The sequence below is a fragment of the Kogia breviceps genome, chromosome 12 (assembly GCF_026419965.1).
Source record: "Kogia breviceps isolate mKogBre1 chromosome 12, mKogBre1 haplotype 1, whole genome shotgun sequence".
Lineage (NCBI taxonomy): Eukaryota > Metazoa > Chordata > Mammalia > Artiodactyla > Physeteridae > Kogia > Kogia breviceps.
In genome coordinates this window covers 85600973-85620370 of record NC_081321.1, presented here as the reverse complement: position 1 = coordinate 85620370, position 19398 = coordinate 85600973, and the positions used below count along the sequence as shown (strand labels likewise).

The 19398-nt window shown below is 46.9% G+C and overlaps 1 protein-coding gene across 1 annotated transcript in view; it reads right to left on the bottom strand.

Moving 5' to 3' along the window:
• Nucleotides 1–19398, bottom strand: part of STAB2 (stabilin 2) — a 148144-nt gene that overhangs the window by 24877 nt on the left and 103869 nt on the right. Inside the window, exons 41-53 of the mRNA XM_059080137.2 lie at nucleotides 18836–18912; nucleotides 15989–16114; nucleotides 15302–15375; nucleotides 14546–14617; nucleotides 12767–12886; nucleotides 11952–11999; nucleotides 11030–11113; nucleotides 9389–9535; nucleotides 8010–8150; nucleotides 6852–6911; nucleotides 5334–5510; nucleotides 3877–3966; nucleotides 1197–1343 (exon numbers count right to left, since the gene is read on the bottom strand). Coding sequence (XP_058936120.1) covers nucleotides 1197–1343; nucleotides 3877–3966; nucleotides 5334–5510; nucleotides 6852–6911; nucleotides 8010–8150; nucleotides 9389–9535; nucleotides 11030–11113; nucleotides 11952–11999; nucleotides 12767–12886; nucleotides 14546–14617; nucleotides 15302–15375; nucleotides 15989–16114; nucleotides 18836–18912 — 1363 coding nt within the window. The remainder of the gene's footprint in view (nucleotides 1–1196; nucleotides 1344–3876; nucleotides 3967–5333; nucleotides 5511–6851; nucleotides 6912–8009; nucleotides 8151–9388; nucleotides 9536–11029; nucleotides 11114–11951; nucleotides 12000–12766; nucleotides 12887–14545; nucleotides 14618–15301; nucleotides 15376–15988; nucleotides 16115–18835; nucleotides 18913–19398) is intronic.

Below are 19398 nucleotides of genomic sequence, written 5' to 3'. Positions count from 1 at the left end.
CTTAATTAATCTTAAGATTCTGGCTATGATCAAAAGTATAAAAGCAAACACTCTGTAACTTTGCCACAGGGAATTCTGAAGGTATGTCGTGGACCTCAGTTCCTTAGTTTAGTTCTTTGAGGTAAAAATTCCCTGTGAGATGGAGGTGGACCAGGGCAGGGTCACACAGGCACACGGTATAGCAGCAGTGGGAAATGTGGATGCAAGTGTCAGTTCCGTTATATGTCAGCTGTGATTGTTTTAGCTAATCACATTCCTTGATCCTTAGTCTTCTGATCTATAAAACAGCAATAATAATTCTTGCTGCTATTTGATTTTCAGGGGATTGGTGAGGAAAAATGATTAACTGAAACAAATGTCTGTATATATACTCTGAAAGTGAAGAAATTAACATCTGGTTTTTCATCTCCTACTTTGGCTGACGGTTATTCCAGTAATTTGGGATATTTATTGAATGCCTACAAGTTGCCCGGTACAGAAATCAACTGGTGGCAGACTTTGCCATGTAAGTCACTTCACCTCTTTGAGACTCAATTTACAAGTTTGCATAATAGAGTAGACGATAACTGCTTCTATTATTGGATAGGGGTAAGGTGAGCTTTGAGCCAAACAGCAGGCTCAAAGGTCAACAAATGGCACTGGATGGATGAATGTGTGTGAAATGTACACATGCCTCATACAGTGCAGGGCCCGGGACGGAAGTTCCATCGGTGTTAATGAATGAGCAAATGAATGGAGGCATGGTGGCATGTGTTAGAGCGGACCATATGAAACTGCCACTTTTGTAGTCATACCCTGTCAAGTACGGCATCTCTCATGGTTTATTCTGGCAGAGGCTCAAAAAATGCTTGTAGAATGGTTAAGTGAATGACTGAATGGGTGGGTGGGTTTGAAAATGGCTGGTAGACCACAGTGGCACACGGTTGGTTCCCAGCAGCTGTTTCCTTAATGGCAAGGGGATGATGAATGGATGGGTGTGCGGGTGGATCAATGAGACCGGGCGAGGCTTGTACAGGACCAAGTAGACGTTGTTGATCCTGAACCTGAAGAGCGCCGTCATGTGGCGCTCTGATCCCTTGGGTCCTGTGTTTGCTGGGGGCCAGCCCTCGGTGGCTTCACAGCAGGGTGCAACAACCCACGAGGGCTGTTCCTTGGCCCAAGGTTCCCTCACTACCGGAGTGTTTTTTAGGACTGACCGAGACATCGAAAGTGGTAAAAGTGTCACAGCGGCCCCCCAGGGTGGGGTCGATCAGCAGACAGTCGATGCCGTAGGCCACGCCCAGGTCAAATAAGAGCTCGCGCTGCACAATTCTGCACATTTGGCCGTTCAGGAAGAGCTCGCCCTGTGACAGAGGGAGAGAGAGCAGGGGAAGAGTCAACAATCCTCAGACTTCTCCTCTTCCCAGGCCATGGAACGTGGCCGGCACCTGCTAGAGTCAGAAAGAACTGATATGCATCGACGGCCAACATCTTTCTCTCACACACGCCGTACGTATTACATCCAAGTGCTGTCCTTCCTGCTTTACCCGTGCGAATTCTTTCAGTCCTCACAACATCCCTGGCATGTGGCTACCCTTGCTGGTGTTCCCATTCACGGATGAGGAAACTGAGGCAGTGAGTGCTTAGCTAACTCGCCCGGCTGACGCCGTCAGTAAGTGGTGGTGCGGGCATTCACGCCCAGGCTCGCAGCCTCAGCCCACACTCCCGGCCCCTCGGCAACCCTGCCTCTACCAAAGGAGAAACGCTGGCAGTGAGCCTAACAGGGGGGAGTCGGAATGGCCTGGCCGTGGCTCAGGATAAACCTGGCTGACGTGGCCACTTCGCGTGCAGTTACCCGGTTTTCACACTTAGTGCCAGCACCTAGCAAAGCTACCGGTACAACTTCCTTTCCAAAATATACACTGATGGGCTTTACCCTCTTAACGATAATAACTGTTTCACGTGTACTAGGCATTGTCTAAATCGTGCTCTAGAGGCATGATTTTGTTTAATGCTTGCAACAGTCCTCGGGCTTTCTTTCCTAAGGTCCACCCAACTAGCAAATTGATGGATATATTTCCCCCCCAGGGAGCAAATGCTTTTAGAACGTTCCATGAAAAGAAAAAGATAAATCTCTCTCTAGTGTTTGGTGGGATGTACACTGTGTAACTCAGTGGGGGGAACACTGGAAAACTGAGTCGAATCCCCCCACTTCTACTTATACACTGTGTGAACAAGTCCCTGAACTTCGCTGAGGTTTAACTGTTTTTACCAGATAAATAGGATTAATGACTCCATTGCATAGGGTTGTTATAAAGTTCCAACTAAATAGTACTCTGGGGACTTCCCTGGTGGTCCAGTGGGAAAGAATCCACCTTACGGGGCTTCCCTGGTGGCGCAGTGGCTGAGAGTCCGGCTGCCGATGCAGGGGACACGGGTTCGTGCCCCGGTCCGGGAGGATCCCACATGCCGCGGAGCGGCTGGGCCCGTGAGCCATGGCCGCTGGGCCTGCGCGTCCGGAGCCTGCGCTCCGCAACGGGAGGGGCTGCAACAGTGAGAGGCCTGCATACCACACACACACACACAAAAAAAACAATCCACCTTACAATGCAGGGGACATGGATTCCATCCCTGATCAGGGAACTAAGATTACACGTGCCGTGGAGCGACTAAGCCCGTCTGCCACAACTACTGAGCTCGCTCGCCTCAACTAGAGAGCCTGCGTGTTGCAAACTACAGAGCCCATGCGCTCTGGAACCCACACACCACAACTAGAGAAGAGAAAACCCGCACGCCACAACTAGAGAGAAGCCTGCGCACCACAACGAAAGATCCCGTGTGCTGCAACTAAGACCCGATGCAGCCAAAAAAAAAAAAAAAAAAAGTACTCTGAGTACAAAGTGCCTGAAAGTTCTATTAGCACTCAGGATGAGCAGTGAACATTCGTCTTCTTCTTCTTTGATAAATGTCCAGTTTGGTCTATGGAGACAGTATAGTTGATCTCAAGAGAGATCGTAAATTAGGATAACTTTCCAGAAGTTGGGATGTAAAGATGCTAACACTCTTCATATTCGATAACAAATTCAATGCAATTCCAATCCAATCACCAAAGGGATTCTGGCTTGTCAGAAGATGTAAACAGAATGTTATCTGGGACTTCTCAGAAGGCTCCTTGGAGGTAATCAACTCAGCTCGGAGCTGCATCCCTTTTGTCCTTTCTCCTTTCTACTGCCTGGAAAGTGGACATGATGGCCAGAGCTCCAACAGTTATGTTGGACCTTGAGTTCTCCCAGTGAGCCATCATACTTGCTCTGGATTGACTACTTCCAGATTTTTTTTTTTTTTTATGAGAGAGAGAAACCCTTACATATTTAAGCCGCTGCCATTTTCCATTAAATAAAAGATAGAGGATGTAGCTACTATTATCCCATCAGACCCATTCATCACATGGAATTACAGGGAGGTAATATTGTTAAGGAACTAGCCAAGGAAAGTGAAAATTGCAAAATTTCTCTTTGTTGGCCTATCTAGGTAGATGTAACCCAGAGCGGGCTCTGACATGCTTTGAGAGGGCTGAGAAGGAAGGAAAAGGAATGACAGTGTACTTTCTTGCTTCAGGGAAGCGTCTCACACTGGAAAATAAATCTTCCCCCCAAATCAACCAAAAGCTGCTCTCTGCAAGTGTAAAGGGAGGCTCCCTGACACCTGGTGAGGGCTTGGGCTGGCCAGGACTTATCAGGTTTTTCATATCCACTTACTCAGGGGAGATAGCCCTGAAGGCAGTGAGAGAAAAGAGCTTGCTGTCAATGCGGGGGGGGGGGGGGGGAAATGAACAACTCCTGAAGGGGCAGTGGTTGGGGAATGCATTCCCAGCTTCCACTGGGTGACAATACTCACGATGTCACTGCCAGCTCCGCACTTCACACTCAGCTCGGAACCTTGCAGGGTCTTCCAGGTAGCAGACCTAGGGAGATCCACTGCCAAAACCTGTAGGAGTGATGGTGCCACATTAACACCCCAAATCTGAGCTGAAGAAGGGCCCCAAGGGGCTTTGCCAACAAACCAAATTCAGACACAATTTTTCTAAGAGTTCTAATAATTCCAGCTTAAAAATGACAGTAGATACAGTCAAAAGGAAGAGTAAGTGTGGGCTCTCTAGGAAGCTGGAGCTTTTTTCTGTGGCGAAAGTCTCCTCCAGCTGGTTTCAACCAGCCTTCCATTCCCATCCATGCTCGGGAGTCCACAGAAGATGCTGTGTTGATGCACGAAGCCTGTGGCAGGATCAGAGTTAGGGAGATGGCATAGGGCTCTGTGATGGGTTGAATTGTGTCCCCTCAAAAGTGTTACTGAAGTCTTGGTTCCCATTACCTCAAAACGTGACCTTGCTTGGAAATAAGATCATTGCAGATGTAATTAGTTGAGATGAGGTCATACCAGAGTAGAGTGGACCCTTAATCCAGTATGACTGGTGCCTTTTTAAGAAGAGAGGAGAGTGCCATGTGAAGACACAGAAACACACAGGGAGAGAAGATAGAGAGCCATGTGATAACAGGGCCAGAGACTGGAGGATGCACTACAAGCTGGGGTTGCCAAGGATGTCTGGCAACCAGCAGACGCTGAGAGAGGAGGGAGCAGAGCCTCCCCCAGAGCCTCCAGCAGGAACAGCCATGTCAACACCGTGATTTCAGACCTCTGGCCTCCAGAGCTCTGAGAGAATACATTTCTGTTGTTTCAAGCCACCCACTTTTTGTGGTAATGGCTTATGGCGGCCCTAGGAAACTAATATAGGTCCTACGAACTAACCTATAGGAGGGCATTTGGCCTTCTTGGATTAGATGTCTCATTCCTGGAGGGAAACAGGTCCTGGTTGAGGACCCAAAGAGACAGGGTTTTAGCAAGAGCTGCCATGTTCCCACAAGATCCTGCTTCCCTGATCACAGAGGATCGGTTCGGGAGCCAAGAGCTGGTCACAGCTGGATGGATCAGACCTCTGCCTAGAAACTCTGGAATTGGGAGAGATGGAGTCATTCTGGGAGAAACTTGGGGACTGTCGTCAACGGCCACTTTGCCATGTGAACCAGGGAAGGGAGGAAGCTAGTCTGCAGTACAAAAGGGGAAGGATGCTCTTGGGTATTGGTTAAAGTTGGGACAGACACAGTGGCCAGTGGGAGAAACAGAACGAGATGTGCTACACTGCAGTCGTCAATTCGCCACAGGCAGTCAGAGAAGGACACAGCCGGGCAGGGGACGCTCAGGCCACCTTCGCCCCGTCGGGGGGGAGATGCACGGACGATTCCTGGATTTGATCACCCAGGGGTAGCCCTGCAACTGCCGTCTGTGTGAAAACAACATACCTTGGAATCTCGGATCACGTGGAACTTCAAATACTCCTTCAACTTGTCCTTGTTGTCTTGGTTGAACAGGAAATCCTGTTGTTCAGGGGGCAGGGCTTGGAGGGCTTGGTCGCTGGGCCAGAAGAGGGTGACCGGGGTGTGGATAGGGTCAGTGATGACACTCAGCAAGCCTGAGTCCTGAAACGCAGGGAGCTGGTCACATGCGCAGCAAAGCCCAGCCAAGAGGCACAGGCTCTCCTCGAGGACCAGAGCCCGCCAGCCCGGGGGGTCCCCTCCATGCCTGCCCTGGGGCTTTGGGGGACTCTGGCTGGTCCCTAAAGCTAGAGGCCCATCAGACTCCAGTCATTCTGACCTTTATTTTCTTAGAAAGTAAAACAGAAAGTCAAATTCTGGGCTTTTGTTAATAGGGAAACACTTTAGCAAGTTCTCTCTCCTTCTCTCTCTCTTTTTTTGCTACTACTCTCCTCCAAATATGTTAATTTCTGGAAGACCCACTTGGCACTTGTCTCATTACATTAAAAAAAACAGTGAAACCTATACAATATTGAGATACTCTTGTATATTTAGAAGATTTCTAGATCACACAGACTCAAAAAAAGAACTTGCCAGATGAATGGGTAAGAATCATTTTGAGAACCTTCTATAGCAGGGGTGCATCATATATTATTTTTCTTGTAATTTTCCCAACAACACTGTGAGGTAGGCTTTATCATTTCCTTTTTTTTTTGAGCCCCAGAGAAGCTTGCTACCTTGCCATAAAAGCCTGTGTTCAAGCAGACCCGATGTCCAGGTATGGGGGGTAGTATAAGGCTTAGGGGCTGGGCGGGTGGGCAAAGATACTGGTCTGTAACACCCCTGGAGAGTCTCATTAAGAACACCTTCCAATCTCCGTTTCTAAAAAGCTCCCCAGAGAACCCAAGCCCCAAGCCATTTTGGAACCCACTGGTCTACACCAGGTTTGTAGACTGCGCTGTGGGAGCCCCAGGGCTCTTAGAGCCCTCCTGGGACTGCGGGGGTGAGGTCGCGGAGAGGGGTCTTGGAGAACCCCGCTCCTTCCTGATTCTCCCCCCGAGTCTTTGAACAAGAGGTTTCTCTACTCAATTCGTGGGAGTCACCTCTGAAGTCAGAAAAACGTGGTTTGAAATGTAATTTCTGGCCGTCTCGTCAGCATAGATTTCCCATCTCTGTGTCTCGGCTTCCCCATCTTGGTAACAGGGGTGATAATTCCAGATGTGAAGCACCTATTTCAGGACCTGGCACATCCTAATTCCTTGCCCTTGCTCCAGCCTCAAATAGCTCGATTTCTAACTCAGCCAGGAAACAAACCCTACAACATTTGGGGAACGGAGTGGCAGGGAATGACCTTGTTCTTCAGAAAAGTAGGACTTTCCCAAAGACCCCACAACAGCTGGCTAGTGCTGCAAACAAAAACCACACAACAAACAAAACACTCTTCAAACACCAAACCTCTTTAGGTAGGTTATATCCCCTGAGGTAACTTTCCCGCTGGGTTTTTACCTGTATCAAGTTGCTAAATTTGATGTAGCCATGGTTTATTGCCACTGTTGTAAGATTTTGCTGCAAAGATAATAAGAATGGGAATGAAACTTTTCTGCCTACAGTTCGCAAAGCACTTAAACAAAAGCTCAACCGAGTAAAACGAGGGGAAGATAGCGTGGCAGGTACTGTAGGTTGGCTTGTCAGCACCCACCCCAGCTCCACTGTACCCATGCCTTCCTGCTTTACGGAGGCTGGATGGCCAAACACTGCATTTTCCCAGACTGCCTTGCAGCTAGAGTCCCATATGTGGAATGGGATCCCCCCGGCGGAGGTGCCTGTGCAAGACTTAGAGGTGAAAAGAAACAACATGAGGTGGTGGTGGCTGCTAGCAGGAATATCAGATCTTCTGACGAGCACAGGGTGGAGGCATCTGGTATCCAGACTCTCATGTCCTAGTGATGAGGCTGGAGACAGGTGGCATGGGCGTAGCTGTTACAGGACAGCCCTATGGTGAAGTCAGGTGTCCTCCCCTTGTAGGTGTCCCTGGGCTGCTTTGTTCCCAGCTGTGTAGCATCTGAATTAGGCTCTTTGGCTTTCTAAGAGATTTGGTGATATACTTAATATCTTTAGAAACTTTTTTATTTAAGTGAGATATAATGGATTCTGCTGTCTGCAATGAAGAACCCAATGCTAATAAATAACAAAAAAGTTGAAATTGTCTTTTCTGTCAATGGAGAAGACGTTTTACTCCTGGTTCAGTTTTAGTGGTATGTCTGTCTATCTATCTACCTATGCACCTACCTATCATCTATCTCTCTATCTATCTGTCATCTATCAATCATCTATCATCTATCTATCATCTGTCTCTCTCACACATCATCATCATCATCATCATCATCCATCTATGTAATTTCTCCATGTTCCAAATCTATACAAGACCACCTGCCCTTGTGGACACTAAAGAAAAACTTATAAAATCCATTCAATTATTTAAAATAGATTTTGTCTATTTACTTCTTACTAAGAATGGTATTTATGAGGTTTTTAATAGTAGCTTGAGATGAAGCAGCAAAATTAAAACGTCTTGAAACAATGCCTCAAAATCAGAATTGAGATAATAAACGTTGAGTACTGTGAGTCACTGAGCACTGAGAGCCTGACAATGGGTTCACCTACCAGAATCCTTCCAAAGGCATCTTTAGGGGTGATAAGCAAGTTTTGGGGAGATAGCAATTTGTCTATGATGTGGATGATTCCGTTGGTACTGATGATGTCACTGGATATGATCTTAGCTTTATTATTTATCAACACTGTGTCCTGAAATCAATCAAAAAAGAAAAAAAAAGGAAATGAGCACAAATAGACACAAAATCACTTTTTTCAAAATGTTTCATGAACATGTTAAATCATCGTGAAAGTGAATACTTCCGTGGGAAAAATCTGAAGATACAAATTACTTGAGCACTTTTTTTTTTAACATCTTTATTGGAGTATAATTGCTTTACAATGGTGTGTTAGTTTCTGCTTTACAACAAAGTGAATCAGTTATACATATACATATGTCCCCATATCTCTTCCCTCTTGTGTCTCCCTCCCTCCCACCCTCCCTATCCCATCCTTCTAGGTGGTCACAAACCACCGAGCTGATCTCCCTGTGCTATGTGGACTTGAGCACATTTTTTATTATGATTATTAAAAAAAAACTGAGACAAGAATGTAATTTTCACCTGGAGAAGTTAATAGCAAATAATCAACTGAAACGGTCATTTCACTGTGATTCTCAAATATGAAATAAAAAGCAGGTCAAAATTGGCTTCTCTTTCACATGTGTTCTCTACACTACCAGCCCCCTTCTGACCTCACTACACACTTTTTTCCCTTTGTAATGGATTCCACAGCCACCATTTGTTTCTCTTTGTGGGGAGGGAAGGGATCAGCATGGTCAAATGCTTTGAACAAAAGCTTTCATCCCTCTCCAGCTTCTGACCAGTGCTGCCAAAAGCAGTTCTCTCTTTTTTTTTTGCGGTACGCAGGCCTCTCACTGTTGTGGCCTCTCCCGTCGCGGAGCACAGGTTCCGGACGCGCAGGCTCAGCGGCCATGGCTCACGGGCCTAGCCGCTCCGCGGCATGTGGGATCTTCCCGGACCGGGGCACGAACCCGTGTCCCCTGCATCGGCAGGCGGACTCTCAACCACTGCGCCACCAGGGAAGCCCGAAAGCAGTTCTCTTGACCACCTGAAGCTGCCTTGCCTCTGAGTTTCAATTCCAGCTCTAATATTTACTTGCTGTGTGACCTTGGACAAGTTGCTCAACCTCTCTCAGCTCAGTTTCCTAATTTGTAAATTGGGGAAAACAGTAGTATCTACATGATGGGATTATTTTCAGGATTAAATCAGTTAGTACACATAAGATACTTAGGATGGTCCCCGGCATACAGCAATCACTCCACATGTGTTAGCTGTTATTGTTATTATTCCTTTTACTACTCTAAGGAAGAGGAAAGAGAGAGGGCCCAAGGAAAATGGGCACCTTCCAGAGGTGGCTGCCTCTCTTACCTGAGAGACGGAGATGACAATTGACTCCCCTTGGAGGGAAGTAGCACTTGGGGTCAATTTCAGGTTTTCCAGAAGCAGCTGGTGGCAGGCGATCACATGATACCGAAGAACCTGGGGCATCAGGCCCTGTCTGTCCCAGTCTTTAACCTGCAATAGATCAGAGGGTTCCAGCCAGAGTCAGAAGGCTTCTGCTCCAACTTTCCCTTTTGCTGTCCTCTCCTCCAGACTCTCCCCCATACCTCTGTCCCCACCCAGACCCCAGGGAGTCGGCAGTCAGGGTTGGCTTGTAGTCAGGGTTACAGTAGAGATTATTCCGGCAAGAGGGAGAAGGCGGCCCTAGTTCCTTTCCTGCTCCCATTGTAGAATCTCAGAGTAAAAGGGAACTTGGAGTTCCTCTGGTCCAGCATTTTACAACGCATGTGCCAAGGACCCCAAGTCCCGTGAGATGCTACTTGAAAAAACAGTGCTCTTGTGAAAAAATGCCGGGTAATACCACAGAGTACAGCCCCCTGTTGCAGAGATGCCTGGGCCAGATTTACGCCGTTAGTATGGAGAAGCCCACCATGCTTCGTCATTCGTAAATCAAACTACAAACAATATGAACCATAAAGTCAGTGTGGGGCTTCCCTGGTGGCGCAGTGGTTGAGAGTCCGCCTGCCGATGCAGGGGACACGGGTTCGTGCCCCGGTCTGGGAGGATCCCACGTGCCGCGGAGCGACTGGGCCCGTGAGCCATGGCCGCTGAGCCTGCGCGTCCGGAGCCTGTGCTCCGCAACGGGAGAGGCCACAACAGTGAGAAGCCCGCGTACCGCAAAAAAAAAAAAGTCAGTGTGATCATAAAGCCCACAAAGTTATCATCGTTTCATGATAACTCTTTGGATGCTCAAAAAAAAATCAAATGTCAATATTTTTTCAAAAACTATTTCTGTGTCCCTGCTTCACTGGTGTCCAAAACATATGCATAGAGAAGCAGTGCGGGTGGTGGGCAGGAACGCAGGTTCTAGAGTCAGATCCGAGTCCTTGCTCCACATTTTGCTAGTCATGTGACCTGGGGAAAGTTACTTCTCTCAACGTCCTCAACTGTTAAATGGGGATGATAATAGCAATTCAGCTTACTGTGTTGTCATGAAGACTGTCATGAGTTAATCTATGCCAGGTACTAGAAACAGTGTCTGGCACAAGCAATAAATGTTTGCTACATTATTATATATTAATAGGTAATCCAGCATAAAGAGTCCACGTGAATGTTAAACAGTAAAGGCTCTGATAAGTCCTGCAAGAAAAGAACCTATTTATATCCCATTAATATAGCATTTCTTTTCATTCCTTTTTTTTTCGGGGGGGGGGTGGTGGTCTCTGGGAGGTTTGAATTGTTTAAGAATTGTTGGTCTTTCCTACCCTCCTACCCTATTCAGGAATGTCCTTTAGAAAGTCTCTGGCCAGTGGTTACCACAAATTCCACTTGAATGCTTCCCCTGAGAGGGGTCCCTACACTGAGAGGCAGCCCCTTCCATTACTGGTCAGCTCCAGCCGATCCTAGATCTACTGTCCAGAAATGTCTTCAGTGTCGTCTCCAGGGTGATGCCCAGAGACTGTGTTCTAATCTCAAACCTCTTTCACCTGTCTCTAGCCCCATGCTTACCTGGGGTTCCTCTTCAAAGGCTGCAGATAAAGGCACCAGAACAGTGAAGGGGCCAGGACCAACCAGGTCTCGTACAGAATGCTCCTGTAGGAAGGAAGGTGGGGGCCACGTGCCATGTACTTAACATAAGTACAGGCAGGGGCTCCAACAACTAGCAGAGAGTACATGATGGCAGAGGGGAGAGAAAACTGGATAGGGAGACCCGTGTTTTATTTAGTCTTAGATTCAGAGTCACTCAGAGTCTTAGACGTTGAAATAATGTTTATTTTTATCTGGGTATAAAAACAACATATGCTGACTGTATGAAAGATTTGAAAATACAGTATAAAGAAAATAACTACCCATGATCCCACCACCTAGAAGGGTCTCTGTTATTTCCAGATAATTTTTTCCAGTGTCTTTTCCACATACTAAATGTTTTCTATGTTTGGGAGAACAATACAAATATAAGCAATAAGATGATTTACTTCACTGTTCTAACTGTCCTCTTGCCAATGCTAAGAATCCTACCATTACTTATATTTTCTTCTAGGTTTTATGATTTTATTCTTCTATATTTTTATCCTTTATTCTTCAATATACCTGGAATGTATTCTGATGTAAGAGGTGCAGAAAGGTCTAACTTAATACTTTCACCGGGAGAGTTAGCCAAAAGCCCCGGTAATGCTTCTTGTCTCCACAGGTATGATGGCAGGTTTTTTTAATAAACTACATTCTCACGTGTGCAGTGGGCTAGTGCAACATTTATTCCACTCGTTTATGCTGGGGCCTGAGAAGTTCACAAATGACCAACACAGAGCCTATTCCAGAAATGCAGTTCCCCAGATTTATTCTGCTCTCACCTACTCTGGAGGTTACAGATTTATCCCATATCTGGCTTGAGACCCAACTCTTCTAGTTAGACAGACACACACATTCTTACCAGCAACTGGAAGTAATACTGGGATGTTTTGGGGTTCTTGGGAAGCTCCTGGAAACAAAGACAAGTCCTTTAACATCTGTGAATTATATACCAGAAGGTCACTGGAGGACAAATTCTCTAAGACTGAGAATATCTACCATCATTTCAACTGGAAATCTGCCTCATCTATAGGCTCACAATTGATGGTCAGAACAGCTCATTTTTAAAAGTTCAATATTAAAAAACTCAGTTATAGGTTTATGGCAGATTTAGTTTCTTTATCAACAAGAATATTTGATCAGCCAGAATGCTCTAGTCCCTCTTTAAACCAAATAGCAGGGTGTTCACGTTGTAATACGTAGAAATTTACAAGTATCACAAGGCTTCACCCTCTCCGCCCGAGGCTGTTCACACACACACTCTGACAGCCCATCCACATCACCGTGATGCCTTTGAGGTACTGTGTGCTCTGTGCCCGCTACACACGTTCTCTCCTGGAAACGTTACAACAACCTGCTGGGGCTGGTACCGTTGTTATTTTCTTTTACACGTTAGAAAATGGATACACAAAGAGGTGATATAATCTGCCCAAAGCCATTACTAACTGGCAGAGCTGCATTCAAACGCAGGTGTTTCTGACTCTAGAACTGTTGATCCGAATCACTGAATTCCCACTGGGAGATAAAATTTCTTTTCCCTGTCCATTCATATGAAAATAGTCTTTCTTATTTTATAGTTTTATACGGAACAAAGCTCTCGCACCCTCCTTAGCTCCCGGGATTCTTCGCACGGGGAGGAAGGTGGAGTTTACTTTATGGAAACATGCCTCGCCTTACCTGGTGGATGTTGCCGCGGCAGGTAAACCCATCCCCGATGTAGTTAGGTTTGCAAGTACAAGTCCTTTCGTCTTCTCCGGTGTGGTTGCAGAGAGCAAATTCACTACAGCCGCCATTTTTCTGGTAGCATTTCCAAGGAGTGGGGGATGGGAATGAGAGCAGTTAGTTTGCCAGCTCCGCCAATGTTCACGCAGCGATGCTGTATTGAGATCTACTTTTTGTCTCACTCTCTAACTGACCGGCTTGCATTATTTGCCCTTTTCCTGAACTTGCCTTCCAACTCTCTACAGTTATAAGGGCCGTCCTACTCCCCCAGCCTTACACAGGCACAACTTCTGTTACTGCACTTCGCAGATAATGCGGTTTTTACAAACTGGAGGTTTGTGGCGACGTCAGATGGTGGTTAGCAATTTTTAGCAATGGAATATTTTTTTTTGCAGTTTGCGGGCCTCTCACTGTTGTGGCCTCCCCCATTGCGGAGCACAGGCTCCGGATGCATAGGCTCAGCGGCCATGGCTCACGGGCCCAGCCGCTCCGCGGCATGTGGGATCTTCCCGGACCGGGGCACGAACCCGCGTCCCCTGCATCGGTGCATCGGCAGGCGGACTCTCAACCACTGCGCCACCAGGGAAGCCCAGCAATGGAATATTTTTAAACTGAGGTATGTACATTGTTTATTTATTTTAACTCCTAATGTCTTTTGTTTTTAACTGAAGTACAGTTGGTTTACATACATTGATCTTTTAGACATAATGTTATTGCACACTTAATAGACTTCAGTATAGTGTAAATGTAACTTTTATATGTATTGGGAAAGCAAATATTTTTGTGACTTGCTTTATTGCGATATTCATTTTATTTTGGTGGTCTGGAACCGAACCCGCACTGTCTCTGAGGTATGCCCATATCTCAAGATGGCAGCCCATCCCAGCAGATCTCCAGCCCTGAATAGATCAGCCCAGAGTTGCCAAATGGGAAATTCCTCAGCACCTGGGGGTTAACTAGAAAGGCATCAAGCATGTTGAATACGTCTCAGCTTTAGGCTGAACTCTAATCCATCATAGCAAAGGGGAAAGTCATCAGCTGGAAGGCAGTCAGTATGAAACAGATAGGCCAGCACGGGGGACAGCAGGGACCGCGACTGGAGAGGAAGGGCTTTAATTACGGGCTGCCTGTGCTGGACTCACGCCCACAGCAGGAGGCTCTCAGGTGGGCAGTGACATGAACGAGGAAGGAAGGTGTATGAACTGGGCCCCTGTGAGGGATCAGTGCCTCACGGGAGGAACAAGCACCATGAGAAGTGGTCAAGGGTGTGGCCTCTGAGTCAGACAGACGTGGGCTCAAGTTCTGGCTGTGCTGGGCGCCCGCTCTGTGAGCTGGGGCAGAGACCTCGGTTCCTCCTGCTCTGCGGTGGGTTGAATCGTGGCCCCCTGCAAAGCTATGTCCACGTCCTAAGCCCTGGTATCTGTGAATGTGACCTTGTTTAGAAAAGGAGTCTTTGCAGAGGCAGTGAAGGATCTCGAGATGAGATCGTCCTAGATTAATCAGGGGGTCTTTAGACCACAAGCATCCTCACTAGAAGAGGAGACACAGACACAGAGGGGAAGCCACGTGAAGATGGAGGCAGAGACTGGAGTTTCTCCAACACTGCAACTGGGACACGAGGGAGAACTGGCCCAGAAGCAGCTCTGACGGGGCCCACCTCAAGGCCCCGGCCCTAGACGCGGAGAAGGGGGCACCGCAGGCCGGACCTCGGAGTGGGGGGGCCGTACTACTCACGGTTAAGCAGACGTTGATGAGTGTGCAGACCTTCCCATCTCCAGTGTATTTCGACAAACAGTTACAGGAGGCCTGTCCAGGAGGAAGGGGAAATGGGTCATTTCACAGAGAGGTTCTGCTGGCCGTCAGCTCTGGTCATCATCCAGTTTCTGACGTATGCAATTTCCTGCTCCTTCACAACGTGACATGGACTCAGGGAGGCACAGCCTGGGTCCCCGAGCCTCCAGCTTCCCCGCCTGGGTCTCCTCACCCCTCGACCTCTCCCACCCTTTGTGCTGGAGCCCTCACATTTCCCCATGTCCCCAAACCTGCCCCCGCGGAAGGCACCGCAAGGGACACAGTGTTGGGGAATACGTGGCTGACAGAGGCCTTGACACCATTATCTTCTGCCATGGCACGTGCATTTCAGAGCCTCAAGCCAAAGACAAATGGTAAGATTCTGGGCATCAGAAAGCTGAGAGAAAGGAGAGCACTGCTGGAGACCTTCTAGGTGCTTCTGGAACCATGTGGTGTTTGCACGTGCCACTTCTTCCCACTCTAGGGAAGGCCCTTCTCCCTGTGTACCCTTGGTTCCCTGCCCCTCGCCCCTTTTCTCCTGCTTCCCAAAGAACGGCCTCCAGAATCTCCTCTAATGTATTTATTTCATACTGCTGCTCCCTAGAGGTCTGTCCTCAGCCCCTCTCCCTCAGGCCTGGGGCTCACTACCCAGGAATTGGCTCCTAGGAAAATATAGGCCCCCGCGGAGGCAGAGCTCACCTGGTTGGGTCCTGTTTGCGTGCACTCTGCGTGCTGGTGACAGCCGCCGTGGTTCTCCAAGCATGGGTTGATCTCTTTAAGGCAAAGAGCAACACCTGGCATGAGAGTCAAGCCTCATCTTTTAAGTAAAAAAAAAAATGTCTTGAGGGACCAGCCAGGATGGCTAACTGACCGAGGGGAGCAAGTGTCAAGGCGTGATTGGGTTTTCTGACAACTCTGAGGCAGAAGTAACCCAACGGGGAGGGTACCAGCTGTGGTTTCTCAAAATCAGCTCCTCAGGGATGGGGCTGTGCCAGCAGAGGCATGTCTGCGGGCTTGACTCTGTCCCTCTATTGACTGAATGAGTGTTTGCAGCCAAGGACTCAATAAAATTTCGGAGTCCCATTTAACGGGCTATGAATGAAGAGATGTAGGAATAAAAAAACAAAAACAAAAACAACAACCACTTGTAACCATCACAGTATAATTGGTTCAGAGAAGACTCCTCGGTAGATGCTAAATTTAGGAGGACATTTTGGTGAGGAGCAGAATATTTGCTTGGTGTTAAAGCGTCTCCTAGCTGATTGCTTACGAGCAGCGAAGGGGAAACAAGTCAATGTACAGTGGAGAAAGCAGAGCAGACAGCACCTGGACCGAGTGGTCAAAATTAAAGGCAGTTGGACATCGCGGGTGAGGGATGGTACCTACCTATGCACACGATGCCGTCGCCAGTATAGCCTGCCTTGCACACACACACCCGGCTTCCTGGGGTGGTTCTTTTACAGAGAGCCCTGCCAGAACAACCTCCATTGCTGATCTCACAGGTGTTGATTGCTAAAGAAGAGAAAGGCGACACAGAGCAGGGCAGGGGGAGGGGGGAAAATTGATGCGTTTTTACTTGAATCATTGAGAAATGGAAAATACTTCAAAATGGTAGGCACTGGATTAAATATGGATAGCTCAAAAGAATGCAAAGCACCAGATGTCACTGGTGAATTCTACCAAACATTTAATAAATGCCAAAATTTCACACACTCTTCTAAAAGCTGAAGGAGGAGGGAAGACTTCTCAATTCATTCTGAGACCAGTATTACTCTGATACCAAAACCAGACAAAGCCATCACTAGAAAACTACAGACTGATATCCTTTATGAATATAGACACAGAATCCTCAAGAAAATACTTGCAAATCAAATTCAGCAATATGTAAATAGGATTATACACCATAACCAAGTGGGACTTAATGTAGGAATACAAGATGATCTAACATCCAAAACTCAATGAATGTAACATAGCCCATCAGTAGAATTAAAGACAAAAACATGATCATCTCAGAATGAGCAAAAAAGCATTTGTCAAAATTTGATACCACTAATGATAAAAACACTCAACAGACTAGGAATAGAAGGGAACTTCCTTAACCTGATAAAGGACATTTTTCATTGATGAAAAACCCACCACTAAAATCATGCTTAATGATGAAAGACCAAATGCTTTCTCCCACGATCAGGAATAAGACACGGTCTGCTTTTGCCACTTCTGTTCAATACTGTACTGAAGGTTCTGGCCAGGGCAATTAGGCAAGAAAGAAAGAAAAGACATCCAGATTGGAAAAAAGGTAAAACCATTTCTATTTGCAGATGCCATGATCTTGCTATGGAAAATCCTGAGGAATCCAGTAAAAACAATTAGAACTAATAAATGATCCTGTGTAGGACACAGGAACAGTAGGCAAAAATCAATTGTATTTCTGTACAGCAGCAATGAGCAAACTGAAAACGAAATGAAGAAAACAATTCCACTTACAATCGCATTAAAAGAGGGACTCCATTTAACAAACTATAAAACGCTCTGAAAACTACAAACATTGTTGAAAGAAATAAAAGATGACCTAAATAATGGAAAGACATTCCATGTTCATTGATGGGAAGAATTGATATTGTTAAGAAGGCACTACTCTCCAAATCTGATCTACAGATTCAATGCAATCTCTGTCAAAATCCTGGCTGACTTCTTTGCATAAATTGACAAATTATCCTAAAACTCATTTGTAAATTCAAAGGGCCCAGAACAGCCAAAACAATCTTGAAAAAGAAGGACAAGGCTGGAGGACTCACACTCCCTAATTTCAAAATTTACTCCAAAGCTTCAGTAAGAAAGACAGTGTGGAACTGGCGTAAGGATCTATATGGAATTGAATTAAGAGTCCAGAAATAAACCCATACACCTATGGTCAACTGATTTCCCACAAAGATGCCAAGATGTTATTTCAATGGGGGAAAGAGTACTTTTTTCAACAAATGCTACTGAGACAACTAGATATCCATACGGGAAAGAATGAATTTGGACCTCACAATATATACAAAAATTAATTCAAAGTGGATCAAAGACCTAGATCCATTTGGAGACCCAAGATGTGTGTCTGAGTCTTGGCTGGGCCTTCATTCACCGTGTGACTTTGGACAAACCACTCAATTAATAAGAACTTTGGGGTCCACCTATATAGGTTGACTTACAGGTTTGGATCATGTATATGAAAATGTTATAGAAATGTTGGTTGTTATATTGTGTCCTGTGCTTTTGTTGTTTTTCCCCAAAGCAGGGGGCAAGAGAAACGTGACAGTTATTTGCCTCTCCAGCTGTTTGCACTGGCATGCTGTACACATCCTACTGCAGGGAACATCAGGGATAGTCTCCAGGGTCAGATGGTCTAGAAAGAAAATTGGTCATTGCCCAGGTCCAGCACCATCTGCACTGAAGCCTGCCTGGACACAGTGCTAAGTGTTTCCATTTTGCCAGCACCAAATACGTGTTGGCACCATGGGAGTGTTAGCTCACATTTATCAAGTGCTCTGTGCCAGGGATGTTCTAAACACTTCACAGGTATTATTTAATTCAGGTTATCATCCAACAATCCAGCGAGGGAGATTCTCTTATGAGCTACAGCTTACAGAGGACAAAATGATGCAAAGAGCAATCAAGCAACTTTCCCAAGGTGACACGAACTATAAGAACATAGATTCGAACACAGGGAGTCTTAACGCTGGGGCCGTTTGTAACAGCTGCCTCATTCTGTTGCTGTACATGGAGAGCTCATTTCATCCCCAAACTACTCTGCAAGGGGAGAGAGTTTTACGTTTACCTTACAAATGAGCTAAGGGGGCCCAGGGTAGTTTAGAGACCCACCCAAGGCCATGTGGAGATCAGGGGGAAGAACCAGGGCTCAAGAAGCCTCTTTCTATCCCACTCCGGAGCCCCCCCCCCCCCCACAGGCCACATCCTAGGTCAGCCACATCAGTGGTTTCTAAAGCTCTCCAGATGATTCCAATTGTGGCCAAGGCTTGGAGAAAAGAACAGGGGCGGTTGCCCCACACATCCCAAGACCAACATGCCCTATCCGTGAACAGGTGTCCTGCTCCCCGGGCACGATCAGCTGCCCTGTTACGTCCAGTTCACCATCAGTGGTGGGCAGCAGCTGCCCACTTAGTCTGCAGGAACACAGATCTTTCAAGAGCTCCTGCTATTCTCTGCCCAGCAAATTCCTTCTTGACTTGCCTGTGCAGACCGTCCCGTTCCCCTGGAACCCTGCTGCACATTTGCATGAGGCGGTGCCATCCGGATTGAGAAGGCAGCTGCAACAAGAAAGGGCAAGTGGTGTTTGTAGAAAAACGCACAGCACCCCACCACGGGACTCACAATACCCCTTCATCCCTAGCTCTTACCCCCATGAGGCACTCGGAGGTCCCGCCTAAGGCTTGGGTGGAGAGTCCATCCCTAGCATGGCCCTGCCACAAGCAGCTAAAACGGGAGTCATTTATCAGGCAAACTACAGAGTGTGTATATGTAGGCATTGGCCCAAGGATAAGGAGGGTAGCTGCCCATCTTTAGAGAGCATCCTATGTGCTCGGAGCTGTGCTTCACACATTATGTTATGTAACCTATGCAATATCCAATAGCCCTAACAGGTAGGTATTATCATTATTCCCATTTTACAGATGAGAAAACCAAGGCTTAGAGGCATTAAATAAGTGACTCAAGGTCACACAGTCAATGGAAATGATAGACACTGATTTGAACTCAGGTCTAACTCCAGCTACTGGGCTCTTAACTAATTAACC